General features: G+C 40.9%; 2 protein-coding genes across 6 annotated transcripts in view; both read left to right on the top strand.

Moving 5' to 3' along the window:
- LLGL2 (LLGL scribble cell polarity complex component 2) overlaps positions 1 to 14007 on the top strand; it is a 377463-nt gene that overhangs the window by 179706 nt on the left and 183750 nt on the right. The gene's annotated exons all lie outside the window — the stretch shown is intronic.
- LOC309385177 (melanin-concentrating hormone receptor 1-like) overlaps positions 1 to 14007 on the top strand; it is a 71989-nt gene that overhangs the window by 47431 nt on the left and 10551 nt on the right. For all 5 annotated transcript variants that reach the window (XM_081939312.1, XM_081939311.1, XM_081939309.1 and 2 more), the window contains exon 2: positions 12494 to 12688. In XM_081939312.1, coding sequence (XP_081795438.1) covers positions 12616 to 12688 — 73 coding nt within the window. In that variant the 5' untranslated portion in view covers positions 12494 to 12615. The remainder of the gene's footprint in view (positions 1 to 12493; positions 12689 to 14007) is intronic.

The raw sequence follows: 14007 nt of genomic DNA on the forward strand, positions 1-14007 counted from the left end.
TCAGTAATTCACTTCACAACTGTGGCAAGAAAGGTCGTAAAGTGGGACAAAACTCAACAAATGTCTCACTTATCAAAAAGAGTAGGGAAAGTAGAAAGCATGAGAAAGAAACTTGGAAGAGCCTCACCTTGACACTGTTGTCCTTAAAAAGCAGCATTCTATTAATATATCGCATATAAAGAACATGGTACATAAATAAGCATTTCTGGAATTCACATAGTGTCTCTTTCTTGATCAGGCCTACCTTGAAGTGCAGAGAAAATCTCTCCTTGTTTTCAGATGCTGCATTGAGAAAAAGTGTGACTGCTGTGTCAACATTTTGATGTTGCCCCAGTAGAGAATTATGAAATAGTGAGGGAAGGGATGTAACAGGTGTGAAAGAATTTTAGGAGAAAGAGCCGAGGGAGAGAAAGTTGCAGGAAAAGAATGGGCAGAAGTGGAGATTCAGACATTTAGCCACACCCGTATTAGGTCGCCTGACCTGGCCTCACTTCTATGATTATGGATAGAAACATTCTATGGAAGTGGTTCCCAACCTTTTTTTGGCCATGCCCACCTAAGCTTGTTTAAAATCCTGATTCCTCCCCCCCCCCTCAGACATATAATTCTTACTTTACTCAAAAAGTGAACTCTGCTCACGCGGAGGAAGCCTAAAAGGCCATTCACTTGGTTTAAACAAGGTTCAAATTGCCCCCATCAAAATCAAATTGCCCCCCTGTGGGGTGTGGGCCTCACGTTGGAAACCACTGGTCTATGGTTTTACATGTCTTGAAGCTGTGCCAGGATGCTGACAGATTAAAACTTGTCAGTGCATAAAACAGCGGTGTAATGGTCTTTACATTATAGCTTGGGGAGCAGATGAGATCAATATCATGCAATCAAAGAGGAACATTGGGCATGGTGGAGCTACTTAACTGCAAGTGGGGAAGAAGTACCAGAAAGTTTAAGCCAGTGGTGGGATTCATCCAGTTTGCACCATTTCGGGAGAACCAGTTGTTAACTTTCTGAGCAGTTTGGTGAACTGGCTGTTGGAAGAAATCATTAGGGCAGAGAACCGGTTGTTAAATTATTTGAATCCCACCACTGGTTTAAGCCCAAGCAGTAGCAGAGAGGAACTGTTAATCTGCACTGTGTCAGGCAGCATCACAAACGTATACACCAGAATCTAGTCAGCTAAGGTTCAAATCTGAATAAGTGCCATATAAGGGTCAATGGAATTCATTGTGGGAGAGGGGGGAGGACTGGACTTGGATCGCTTTTGGCAACATAAGGATTCTAAGCTCATGATAGGTTTAACTCCACCCACCCGCCATCTCTGCCTACACACTGAACCTGACCTAGTTGACTTAGATTGGGAGCTTTCTTTATTTGGAAGGGGTATTTTGGAAGGGGGGGGGGAGTAGGCATATCTTGTATTTGGTTCCTAGTTGTGTATTCTCCTTGAAAACTCAGTCCTTGCATGACTCTGATGATGCTATCTCCTTGCCTTTGTTACTGATAAACATTATGAGTCATTCTGAAGTGGGCTTATATTTTGCCGGCATTATTGTGCTTTAGATATCGGCAATTTGAATTGCTCACTATTTTTTCTAGCCAGAAAATCCAGACCCCAGGAACCTAGGAAAGAGGATAAGCTAAGATCAGAGCAGTATATAAAGATAGAATCTTCCTTGCTTTGTAGGTATGTTAGGATTGCAACTCACCTTTTGCGTTGTGATTCTTTCCAGGCAGCAAATATGAGTTACCATTGCAGACAACTATGTCCATGTTTTGAAGGGTAGATTCTATAACCTGTTTTATTTAACCCATTATCTCTTGTTTTATTTTTGGGCTATGGCGTTTTTTTGCAAGATTGAAGAACATTATCCAGAAATATAAATAGTAAATAAAGGCATAAGTTTTGACTTATGGGTGTGCTCAACTTTCATTATTTTTTCCTCCATTGCTGAGAAAAGTTGCTGCTATAACATATTTTCCAGGTTACAGGGTGTAAAAAATAGCAGCTGAGTCAGGACTGTTGACATATTTATAAATCATATATCTTTGTTGAAGAATTAGTATTTATTTTGATTACTTCTTACTTTACTTTACTTTATTTCAAACTTTTATACCGCCCCCTCTCCCAAAAGGGACTCGGGGCGGTGTACAGTCAAATTAAAACACATAAATACAGAGGAATAAATACAAACATAGTTAAATACTAAATACTTAAAAGAGGAGGCTGTAAAAAACTGTACCTAAAGTAAAGCAATTAAAACAATGTTTAAAAATAACCCCTAAAAATACCCAATTAAAAATATCTGCCAGGAGGTAAGATAAGACTATAAATGGGCCAAGCCGGCTAAACGGAACAGGTGAGTCTTCAGTTTTTGTCGGAAGGAGCGGAAGTCGGTGGTGGTCCTGATATCGGGGGGGGGGGAGGTCATTCCAGAGGGTTGGGCCCATCACAGAGAAGGCTCTACTCCTAGGCGCCGCCCGTTGGCACTGCTTAGTGGACGGCACCAGGAGGAGTCCCTCCCTGTGAGAGCGAATTGGTCGCAGGGAAGTATGTGGTAGGATGCGATCCCGCAAGGATTCTGGATGAGCGCTGTACAATATAATAATATTGTAGATTATTCTGAGATTATTATTATTATTTTACTTGGTTTGGCGTTATTCTATTGACTTTTTGGCAATCTATTAATGGCTTTAACATAACTTTGGAGTCTGAATTATGGACTACAGCATGGCTCTCCAACCTTGGGAACTTTAAGCCTGGGGGACTTCAACTCCCAGAATTCCCTAGCCAGCTGGCTGGGGAATTGTGGGAGTTGAAGTCCGCCAGGCTTAAAGTTCCCAAGGTTGGAGAGTCCTGGACTAGAGCAGTAAAAGAACATGTCATTTTTAACACATGTTCTTCCCAATCTGAGATTGTTTGCTTTGCCCTTAAAGGAAATTGTGGGTCTCAGCTCCTGGTGGGAAGGGTTTGCTATGAACAAATTTGCTCACACTTGATATTGCTCAGTCTAAATAAGTCAAGCAGAGCAGGAGGTTGATATGATGCTGATCCAGCTGTGTGTTGGCAAATCAAGTCGTGCTCCTAAAGATGGATCATTGTCAGAACTCATACAGCTAAGGCCAGTTATAAGATGTATTGGTCCTGAATCAAAAGCAGTAGTGACATTTCTCAACAAAGGCAGGTGAATTTGGCTGTGAGTGGGCCTTCTGCCACACAGGAAGGTGGAATATTGCTTCTGCCAAGGTGGCAAGAATGTGGATGTGTACAGCTGACTTTGGGGAAGGTATGAAAGAGCCATTAAGGGAGATGTGGAGGAAGATGTGGAGGAAGACATTTCCCCCTATAAATAAATACTAGCTGACAATCTGGTGTTGCCTGGGTATTTATTTATAGGGGGAAATGTCTGGACCAAACATAATTTCTAATGTTCGATTTTCCTCTTTATCAGAGGGAGCCCCCTTGTGGAGTACTGTGAAGATGTTATCCCATGGCAACTCCACTGTACTGTACAGAAGAAGCCATTTAAAGCCACAACATTTTTTTTCTTAGCAGAACACACACCCCAAGGGGTGTTAGGGGTGTCTTACCCTCAGAGTATGTTTCCAGAGAGTAACTCGTCTGTGTACCAAATTTGGTTGAAATTGCACTACCTGTTCGGCCGAACCAGTCTGAACCAGTAGGAACCCACCCTACACACAGCCATATGTGTGTGTGTGTGTGTGTGTGTGTGTGTGTGTGTATGATAAAAGGAAACAATTCCTTCAATCTTTCATGGTTCTTCATTACCATGAAGAATATTTCTGGAATCGCTGCCATTCCAGTTTCTTGATCTGACCTAGCTTGAAGGTGTGTCATTTTTTTAAAACCAATTTTTATTAATTTTATTAATTAATTTTATTAATTACAATTTTAATTGCTACCCATGATAGCAATACTCTAAACTATTCATCAAAATGAGCTATATGCTGAAAGACAAACAAAAAATTAGATCAAAGAAATAGGGAGAAGAAAAAATAAAAAGAAATAAAAGAATGAAGGGAAAAAAGCCGAAACAACACAATCCTACAATGCAATAAGGCTTCTCTGTTTATGGAGGAAATAATAATAATAATAATAATAATAATAATAATAATAATAATAATAAATTTGAATTTATTAGCCGCTCCCTTTCCAGACAGGACTCGGGGCGGCGTACAATAAAACATATAAAACATAAAACATATGTACAAACACATAAACATACACATATACAAAGACATACATGCACGGAGGAGGTAACAAATTACATCACATTTAGACAGTTAAAAATCACCATTAAAATACCCCATTAGTAATAACACAATTTAAAAATTAAAAAAATTTGAATGGACTGTCAGGAGGAATAAGAAAAAATTTACAGTTGAGCCAGGCCAGATAATTGAAAGAGGAGGTTGAAAAAGCAGAACCTAAAAAAAAATCATCTTTATACAACTGCTTAAGAGTTAATTTTTGATTCCCAATTAAAACCCACCCAAATTTTGCCTTTCAAAAACACAAGGTCAAGAGTTGACAAATGTTTTTTTTTTAAACAAAATTTTATTAGTTTTAAAAAAAATAATCAAGGAAAGGGGTAATGGGTAAAATTACAAATTTTGACAGTTACATTATGCAGGAAATGGCCCTCCCCCCATTCTCATAACTTTCATTTATTAATACATTAGATTGTTGCTACTTAGTAGTATTTTGTCAGCATAAACTTTTATCTTCAAACAATTTCAATCATTTTATATCAAACAGATTTTCTAGTTCATTTTTGTGATCTGAGTTTTCTCAATGTTGCCTCTTCTCCCACTTCCAGCAGAGCTCCGGCACCTCCCGTGTCCTGTATGTCCCGTATAGTATCATCAGTTTTATCTAGGAGGACTTTCTTTTTTTCCATGAAGGCCTCAGCCTCCATAGTTGTGTTGATTCTAACTCTTGTGTCCTCCCAGAATATTAGCATATCTTCTGGCATAAGCCATCTAAACCACACCCCTTTCTGGTATAATTTATTCGCTAGAAGCGAATAGTTTTTTCTTTTATCTCTAATTTTCTTTGGGATTTGTTTCAGAATGGCTATTTCTCTATCCTTGTATTTTAGTGCTTGCCCCCTTTGTGCACTCAGAATCTCATCTGTTGTGGTCTTTCTGAGAAATTTAATGTGTACCTCCCTTGGAACATTGTGTGTTCTGGCATATGCTGAATTTACTCTATAGACCAGGTCCATGTCCCACCCCATCTGTTGTCTGTCTTTTTTAATATATTCAGCCAATAAATTTGTCATAATATCCCTCAGATCTTCATCATCAGCCTCAATTACATTTTGAAATCTAAGAAAAAAAGACATCCTTTCAAATTCCACTTTTATCTGGTGGTTCTCAAGTTCTTGGTTTCCTTTCTGCACCCCCTTCACCTCCCTCCTCATCTCAGCCGTCCCCTCCTCCAAAAGCTCCAGTCTCCGTGAATTTTGGATCGCCCGGTCTTGGTTCTCTCTGAGCTGCTCATTCATTTCTTTCAATTGATTTTTTAAGTCCTCCTGCCCCTTTAAGAGTTGTTGAAACATCTGTTGAAAGTCCACCTCAGGGGGCTTAGGCTGAAACAAAGAAGTTAGTGTCTGTTGTCCGCTGGGGCTAGACATTGAAGATGCTGGGGTGGAGCCAGCAAAACCCGGTTTCCCCGGTGGTGGTCTTTTAGGTGGCATTGTAGTAAGCAAAGCTCAGAGATGACAATGTCAATACAGAGAGGAAACAATTGGGAAGGTGGATAGCCAAGAGAGATCTGTCAGGGAGTCCAGACAGATAAAGACCTTTTCTCAATTCTAGTTCCAGGCAATAAAGCAATAAAATCCTTTGTTCCAAGTCCAGGGTAAAATGTAACAAGAGATTTCTCTGAGTGTCACGGAGACAAAGACAAATGCCAGCAGTTTCTGTGAGTGGAGTCAAATTTCAAAGTACATGAAGACGACGGAAGTGTGCCATCTTGCCCTGCCAGCTCCGGGATCAGAGAGCAACAAACCAAGAGTTTTCAAAGTTTTCAGAGGAAACAGATCATCACCTCATTTTCACAATTACAGTAAAAGAAAATCTGTGTTTGCTATGAGCGTGATTTCATTCCAGGCTCCCCCCTCCTCCTCTGGGGGCAGAGAGCAGAACAGTTTAAAGCCGCTTGTCCGAGGGGGGGGGGAATCCCCCTCCCTCCAGTCACACTTCCCAGGAACAGGTTGAACAAGTTTTTTCAAAAGGCTGACAGTCTTTTTATTTTCCTTCACTCATGAAAGGGAATGGGGGGAATCTCCATCTCACCGCATTGCAACTGCGTCCTTCAAATCTTCAGTTTGTCCAGCTGCCTCAACGCGAAGACGCCGCAGCACCTCCCATTTTGCCTCCCGATGCCTAGGGCGATGCGGGGAGCCCCCCCCGGCCGCCGCCGACACAGGGGGTTCCTTGCTACACTGCCCCCTCAGCAGGAGCCCCTCCAAGGCATCCTGTGCCCCCCCGATCAAAGGGGAGCCCACCAGGAGTGCGCGGAGCGAGCAAAGCTTGCCCGTCGCGTACCGCAGCTGGAACCGGAAGTCCAAGAGTTGATAAATGTTTAGTCAGCTTCTAGAATTGGTTGATTAATATCTAACCAGTGGACTTGACCAAACTAATAGCATCTTCTCATCAGTGGTGGGATTCAAATTTTTTGTCTACCAGTTCTGTGGGTGTGGTGTGGCTTAGTGAGCATGGCTTAGTGGGCGTGGCTTGGTGGGCGTGGCAGGGGAAGGATACTGCAAAATCCCCATTCCCTCCCCACCCCACTAACCTGCTTTCCAGCTCTGTTCTCCTGTGCAGAGCAATGGGAGAAGACCCAGCCGATCAGCTGGGATGTCAATCAGCTGGGACTTGGGAGGCAGGGAATCGATGGGGGCAGAATCAGTCAGAGGTGATATTTGCCAGTTCTCCTCAAAATTTCCGTTACTGGTTCATTAAGGAATCCAGTAGAAGTTAAAAAAAAAAACATTTTTGTTTGACTAGGTCAAAATGGAGGAGGACAATTTTAAAAAAGGAATTTTTTAAGATGACTTCATTTCTAACTGATTTAAGTGCAGGGGATGAGCAGTTCAAAGCTGCAGGGCAAAACCACCCTAAGACAGCAAAACCTCTGTTTGGGAACCACACTCATGATGTTACATAGGTGGGCAATAATGCCTATGGAAATTCTCAATCATCCAAGTCATGATTGTCCCAAAGTTAGTTTTTTTTTCCAAAAGGCAACTGGAGTTTCTTCAATTTTTTTTCTTTGAAAATGTTTTGTTTCTCACCCAAGGAGCTTCTTCTATTCTGAAGAATTAGATGTTTTCTGAAGAACTAAAGAAGCTTTGTGGCTGAGAAGTGGAACATTTTCAAAAGAAAAAAAACAAAACCAAGAATCTCCAGTTGCCTTTTGAAAAATGCTCCTTTTGGATAGTTGGGCAATGAAACATCTACAATCAACCAAGTTCAGAGAGGATCCAATCTTCCATAGTTCATCCCTAAGTTACAGATATTCTCTTCTATGCACTACTACTTTTGGTACATTGGAACATATGTATTGTTCTTAAGCATTTATAATTAGAATTGTTATTTAGGAAGAAGGCTGAAATATACTCTATCTCACTGAATTAAGAGGCACTATCCTACTTCACGAGGGCAAAAGTCTAGTTCAGGGGTGTCAAACTCAAGGCCCATGGGCTGAATCTGGTCCACAGGCTGCTTAGATTTGGCCCGCAGATCCCTGGTACCTCTGCCAGGGAAAACAGAGCTCGGGAGAGCTGTGCGCAGTCCTCCTGAGCTCCGTTTTCACTGGCAGAGGATTGCAGGAAGCCATTGCAGCTGAAAACGGAATCCAGGAGCCTGTTTTCGCTAGCGGAGTGCTCAGGCCACCACAGGTTCCCCCGACACGAGTGATGTTGAGCTGGCCAAGTCCACCCTGGGCGCACCCACCCTGGCCCCCCGAGGTCAATGAAATCGAGTTTGATACCCCTGGCCTCGTTGATGATTTGATCATCTCACCCTAGTGCATAAATAACTCAGATTGGAACATTTTCTTTCAGATGTGACTCAATGGCTATAAACAATGTTTATGCCTGTGTAATATGGAAATGATAGGAAGGAGAGAGCAAATCAAAACTGAAACAAGAGTTTCAGAACACCCAAAAGAGTAATGTGCTCATTGGTCTTGTGTTTGTGTCTGACATTAAAGACGCATGTATGCATGTTGAAAACAAGGATGATTTCTATATTGATATATAAGCCAGTCAACCAATGCAAGCAAATTTTAGTTAACTAGAGTCAATAAGCTCACAGCCCAGGGGCCACTTTGCAAAGCACTGCAAATGGGGTTATTTTTTCTTACAATGAATTAGGTAACCTAAGTTACAATTAACCCCAATATAATTATACAAGATGTGCAAAAGTACTCAGTTGCTACCAGTTCTTCTGCAATCCAGAAGTTCCTGAAAAATCAAAGTGTGACTCCTACACTTTCCTCCCACCCCCCACCCCCCCACCTCCGCCCCACCTTTGCACCCTCGTGGCAACTCAGGAAGCTCATGACTTGATTTTGTTTTAGAGCTGCAGGAGACGTCAACAAGCGTCAAGAAGAAGCATTGTGCTGCCGACAACCCCGCCAGCCTGGGGCTGAGGACTGCCTGTGAGTGTGAGTCAGACAGAGGGCTGAAAGAATATGTGCAGGGAAAAACGGTCTGTGAATGGTTCGCCACGAATCAACTGCCTGCTGCTCCCCTGACATTGCAGAAGTGATCTTTGCAAGCTGATGAGTTCATTTTGTGACTTGAAATGGGCCGGTGTGTACAAGAAGGAGAAAGGTTTCTGTTGCAATCCAGACACATTTGATTCATCCTCCTCCTCCCACCACTGTAAACCGTGACAAAATAATTCAGTGTAATGTAAGGTGATATTATCAGGGACGCGGTGGCTCAGTGGCTAAGATGCTGAGCTTGTCAATCAGAAAGGTCGGCAGTTCGGCAGTTCGAATCCCTAACGCTGCATAACGGAGTGAGCTCCCGTTCCTTTCCCAGCTTCTGCCAATCTAGCAATTAGAAAGCATGTAAAAATGCAGGTAGAAAAATAGAAACCACCTTTGGTGGGAAGGTAACAGCACTCCATGCACCTTCAGCATTTAGTCATGCCGGCGACATGACCACAGAGTCATCTTCGGACGGTGCTGGCTCTTCGGCTTTGAAACAGAGATGAGCATTCCCACCCCCTAGAGTTGGGAATGACTAGCACATATGTGTGAGGGGAACCTTTTCCTTTACTTTTAAGGTGATATTATAAAGATTGTGACCCTCTCTTGCAGGAGCTGCTTATGTTTGTGGGGTTTTTTTCCAAGAAAACTTAACAGTATCATGTCTGAAGTAATGAAGTTAACTAATAAAATATTTTGCAAAAAGAGATAAACCTTGAAGAATCATTTATTCAGGGAATAATAATAACGTATTTATTTGAATAATTTATATGGCTACCCACCTCACAGCGGTGACTCTGGATGATGTACATGGATTAAAGCCTAATAATGAAAAGAAACATAATATAAATGGAAAACCTGCTGTGATTTTCCATATATGAGCCACTGGTTTGAGAGAATCTAGCATACTGTAGCAATAGAAAAAGAGACATTTCTCACAAATTGACATATAAAGATTCTCCTTTCAGATATTTTTTACTATATTTACAACTAAAGATCTGTGAATACAGAGTCCGGCAACTTGATGAACTAAATTTTGGGGAAATTGCTTTTGTGATGCTGGATTTGCTGTGATACATCTCTTGATAATTGGGATTGGTTTCCATAAGAAGTGCAATATTGTTTTTATATGGGAACTCTGCTAGATCTGGAGTGTACTACTACATATCTATATAACATGCTACATATTACAAAACTGAATGCAAGAGCATGTCAACTGACACCTTAAAAACCATGATATATGTGTCTCTGTGTGTGTCTGTGAACGTATGCACACACACACACACACACACACACACACACACACAGATGGTGCTTTACAGGACAGGAGGGAACTGGTCTCTGAGCCAAAGAATTTATAATATTTTTGATATTACACACGCAAAGAAGACAATAGAGGGAGGAAAATAAAATTGTACTTGGAAGAAACAGACTGGATTGGATTATATATTCTGGTTAAATTAACTGTTTTGAGTGATTAGCTGGTGATCTCTAAACCTTCTGGAGACTTGCAATCTTCTCATGAGAAGCAACTGTCTTGCAATCTTCTCATGAGAAGCAACTGTCTGGAACATTTGTGGGTGTTCTTAAGTCCTCTCCTCGTTTGGAAAAGAATTACAAAGAGGCAGTCTACTCACCAGCTCTTTATTCTGCTGCAGTTGTCAGTTCCACTGAAAACTGAAATCTTCAGTTCATCATTTCTTACCAGGGAGTCCCGAGAAAAAAAAAAGGAAAATAAGATTCGACTTGAACATTTGGAGCTTGAGATGCTAGTTACACATTCAAGGGGAAGCATGAAAGAGCCTCTTGAAGATTAGAAGTTGGAGGGCTGAAAAATTCTGGAGCAGAAGGAAACATATGTATCTTATCAGAATATCAATAATTTTAAATTTACCAGATGTGAAGGTCCAGAAGTAGTTAGGTGCCCTTCTGATTGAAAGTGATTTGCACTACTGTCCAACATGTCTGGGGAGGGGGCAATCAGATTTATGGATAATGCAATCAACAGCATATTGCAGGAAGATACATTGAAAATGAAGGAAATTGTTGATTAAATTGGAGAGTTATAGACTATGCTGTATTTTCTTAATTCGGGGAGAATATGGAGCCCTGTTGTAAAACCCTAATATCCTACAGCCCCAATCAGCATGACTAATGAAGTTGATGGATGGCGAAATCCAAGAATGTCTTGTTCTCTCTTGGCCAAAAGAAATGGTCATTCTAGCAGTAGAAAACTAAGTTGGTGCGCAACCAAAATCCACGATATTTTTCTATGATTAATCTATGCAACTACGGAAAACGTTTCAGGTATGTCAACAGAATATTGAGAAATTCATTCCAAGATCAAATTCAGAGATGCAGAATTTGGAAGAAAGGAACACAAATAGATCTCCAGAAAGTGGCCAGGGATGAAAGTTGCAGTGAACAGAATTGGCATAAGCATAGCTGGTCTGAGAAGGAGCCACTATACTAATGCTGCTTGCTGCAATTTTTCTTTCTTCTTTTTAAAAGATTATTAAAATATTTTTAATACCTCAGACGAAGGTTAGGCAGGCAAAGAGGCAACAATCATAATTATTTTACTGTTTTAGAGTTAAAACAAAGCAAAACTATCAGCATCAAAGCAATAAGAATGGATGGGTTTTTTTTACTCACATTTGTGATGGCTTCATTTAAGCCACCACTGAGAGAGTGAAATCATTCAGTCCAAAATCTGAGTTTATTTTGCCGCTTCCAAATCTATGGCAGAGAATGAGGTGAGCCAAACATCATTTTTCAGAAGTTCTTTCTATTTTATAAGCAACAACCCTATAGTGTTTTGTAAAGTAGGCCAGTATTTTCAACTTATGCAGAAAGGGAGCTGTGGCTGAGTAAGAAGATTGAATCTTCTAAGGATTTCAGGACTGAAAAAATGATTTCATTCAAAATATCATCTTTCTTTCTTTTTTTTTAGGTAGGATAGTACATTACCACTTCTCATGTGTCAAACCATCTCCCTCTTATTCTTTCTTACTCTTCCTTGCTTTGCTGACCTCTTAGTAGAAAAGCTTCAGGAGGTCTGTAACTTCTGGAGAGAAATGTCTATTCAAACCTAGCTTCTACCATAGAAGATGCTGCTTAACTTCCATCACTGCTTCCCGACTCTTGTCACTGAATTGCTCCTTGGTTAATTAGGAACACCCCTCTTTTACAGCAATACACAAATTCATTCTGCCCTATTGCTATTCAGGACACGCTGCCCAAGACCACTCCCCACACATCTGCCCTCCTCCTTCTTTTTCCCAAGCCCCTATGATGTGTCAAGTGGTGTCAGCTGTTCTTTGATGTCAGCCTTTGTCACACAGAGGCAGAATTTTTGACTGCATCTTAGAAGAGCTTAAGGATCAGGGGCGAACGGTGCTGTCCCCCCTTCTTTCCTGCTGGATGCAGCCTGTCAATCTTCCACTTCTGCGCAGAGAGCTAAACCCACCCATAGCGTTATTGCCTGCTGCCACGCTTTATCACAGCCGTCTCCCAAATTTGATTTACGCAGTCTTCAGCCAGATCAGCAGATGGGAAGACCCTTTTGGGCATGTGAGGTGTGACTATGAACATTTAAAGAAGTGACACGAATGTCTGTGGGCTCAGAAGGCGTTATTCCATTTCCCCTTTGACAAGCATCAGCTGGAACTTCTGTTAAGTTCCTCCACTTAGTAATCCTTGTTCTTGCACTGAGCTTCTCTTGTCTTTGCTTGATCACACCTATAGGAGAACAATGCTAGCAGTCAAGCGGAGCACTGTAGCCTAAAAAAAGGTAGGCTGATTTTGGACTCCTCTGTTTGCCGTCTATCACCCCTATCATCTGACTGGAAGATACAGCAGGCAAAGAAATGGCTGTAGAGAACGCTACCAGAGTCGCTTTCCTAAGGAATTCCTCCAGCTTCCCTGCCAGGAATGAATCAAGTAAGTTGGGGATGGAGGGGTTTGCATGGTAAATGAAGCAGATAACTTTTTGGAGATGCAAACACAGGATTAGCTCCTGGAAGATATTGCATTCCCAGTCCTGCTCTCAGCCTTCAACACTTCAGGGAGATTTAGCAAATACCAAAACTGATGATTTTACAATTACTGCTCTAATTTGGCATTTCATTGCAATCCTTGCCCTTTTAACAAATGGAAACAGTTCAGTTCCAAAATAATGGAAAGAAAGAACAATATTTTTTTAACTTGTAGAGGCTGACTTTTAGGAATAGATATTGGGTGCCCTAGCCATCTTGTATCTAATATCTTATCTTCCCCCCCCCCCGCCCCTCCAGCAATGCAACAGGTTGGGTAAAGGGATTCATTTCAGCACCAACATCCATGGACAGCACCCTCGGATTGCTGCTTGATGTTTTCTGCAGGAAGGCGCCCTATTTGCTTTACAAAAAGCTAAAAGGATGGAAATTGATGGGGAGGGGGGAGGGGGAGAAAAGCTTGTTTTAAGAGCTGGCAAAGCAATTTCTGAACATTTTAGCAATTGTTTTCAGTCTTCTTTTTATTTGAAGCATTCAATCTGATTGCCAGCTTGCTTTTTATATAAATTTAACAGTTCAAGAATAATTTAGAAATAAGTCCTAAGAATTTCAAAGGACTTACTTCCAGATGTATTTGCAAAAGAATAATAGCCTATGTGCTGTATATTGTTGTTTTAAGAAGAAGGCAATGCTTTGGAAGTAAATGGAAATAAATTATTTGAACTATGTAATAAAGACCATTAATGATTCAGAAAGTAATTTCCTAGCATTTTCTGATCCATAGGTAAACAAATAACAGCAAAGCATACACCCCCCCCCCAAATATTTTCATGTAGTAGAAGAGGTAATATTAAAAGCTAAGTTTAAATGTGTGGTTATACTATAAAATGATGACACATGTCATAACTGAATGCATAAAACACTAGTTACACTTTACCAGGAAGTCAAACTGTCATCCTAGATGTGGTTTTCAGAAAGCAACCTAAACCAACAGATGTACATTTGAGTAGAATTTTTCTATGACGAGCTGTAAGTCCTATTTTTATATTTAGGATCCCGAAATGCATGAAATAACAAGCTTTTAAGAAGGATGAAATAAGATTTAATTAAAACTATGGAGCCCAGACGCTCACATTTAAATAAAGAAGGGGTACCATGGATATAACATGCACTTTAAAATGAGTGGGGGGAGACAACTCACAGTCAATTTAGAGATGCATACTCTTTTGGGAAGCTCCTGGAACACATCACTGAATTTTTGACGAA

The sequence above is a fragment of the Natrix helvetica genome, assembly GCF_964273705.1.
Source record: "Natrix helvetica genome assembly, chromosome: 1".
NCBI classification, from domain to species: domain Eukaryota; kingdom Metazoa; phylum Chordata; class Lepidosauria; order Squamata; family Natricidae; genus Natrix; species Natrix helvetica.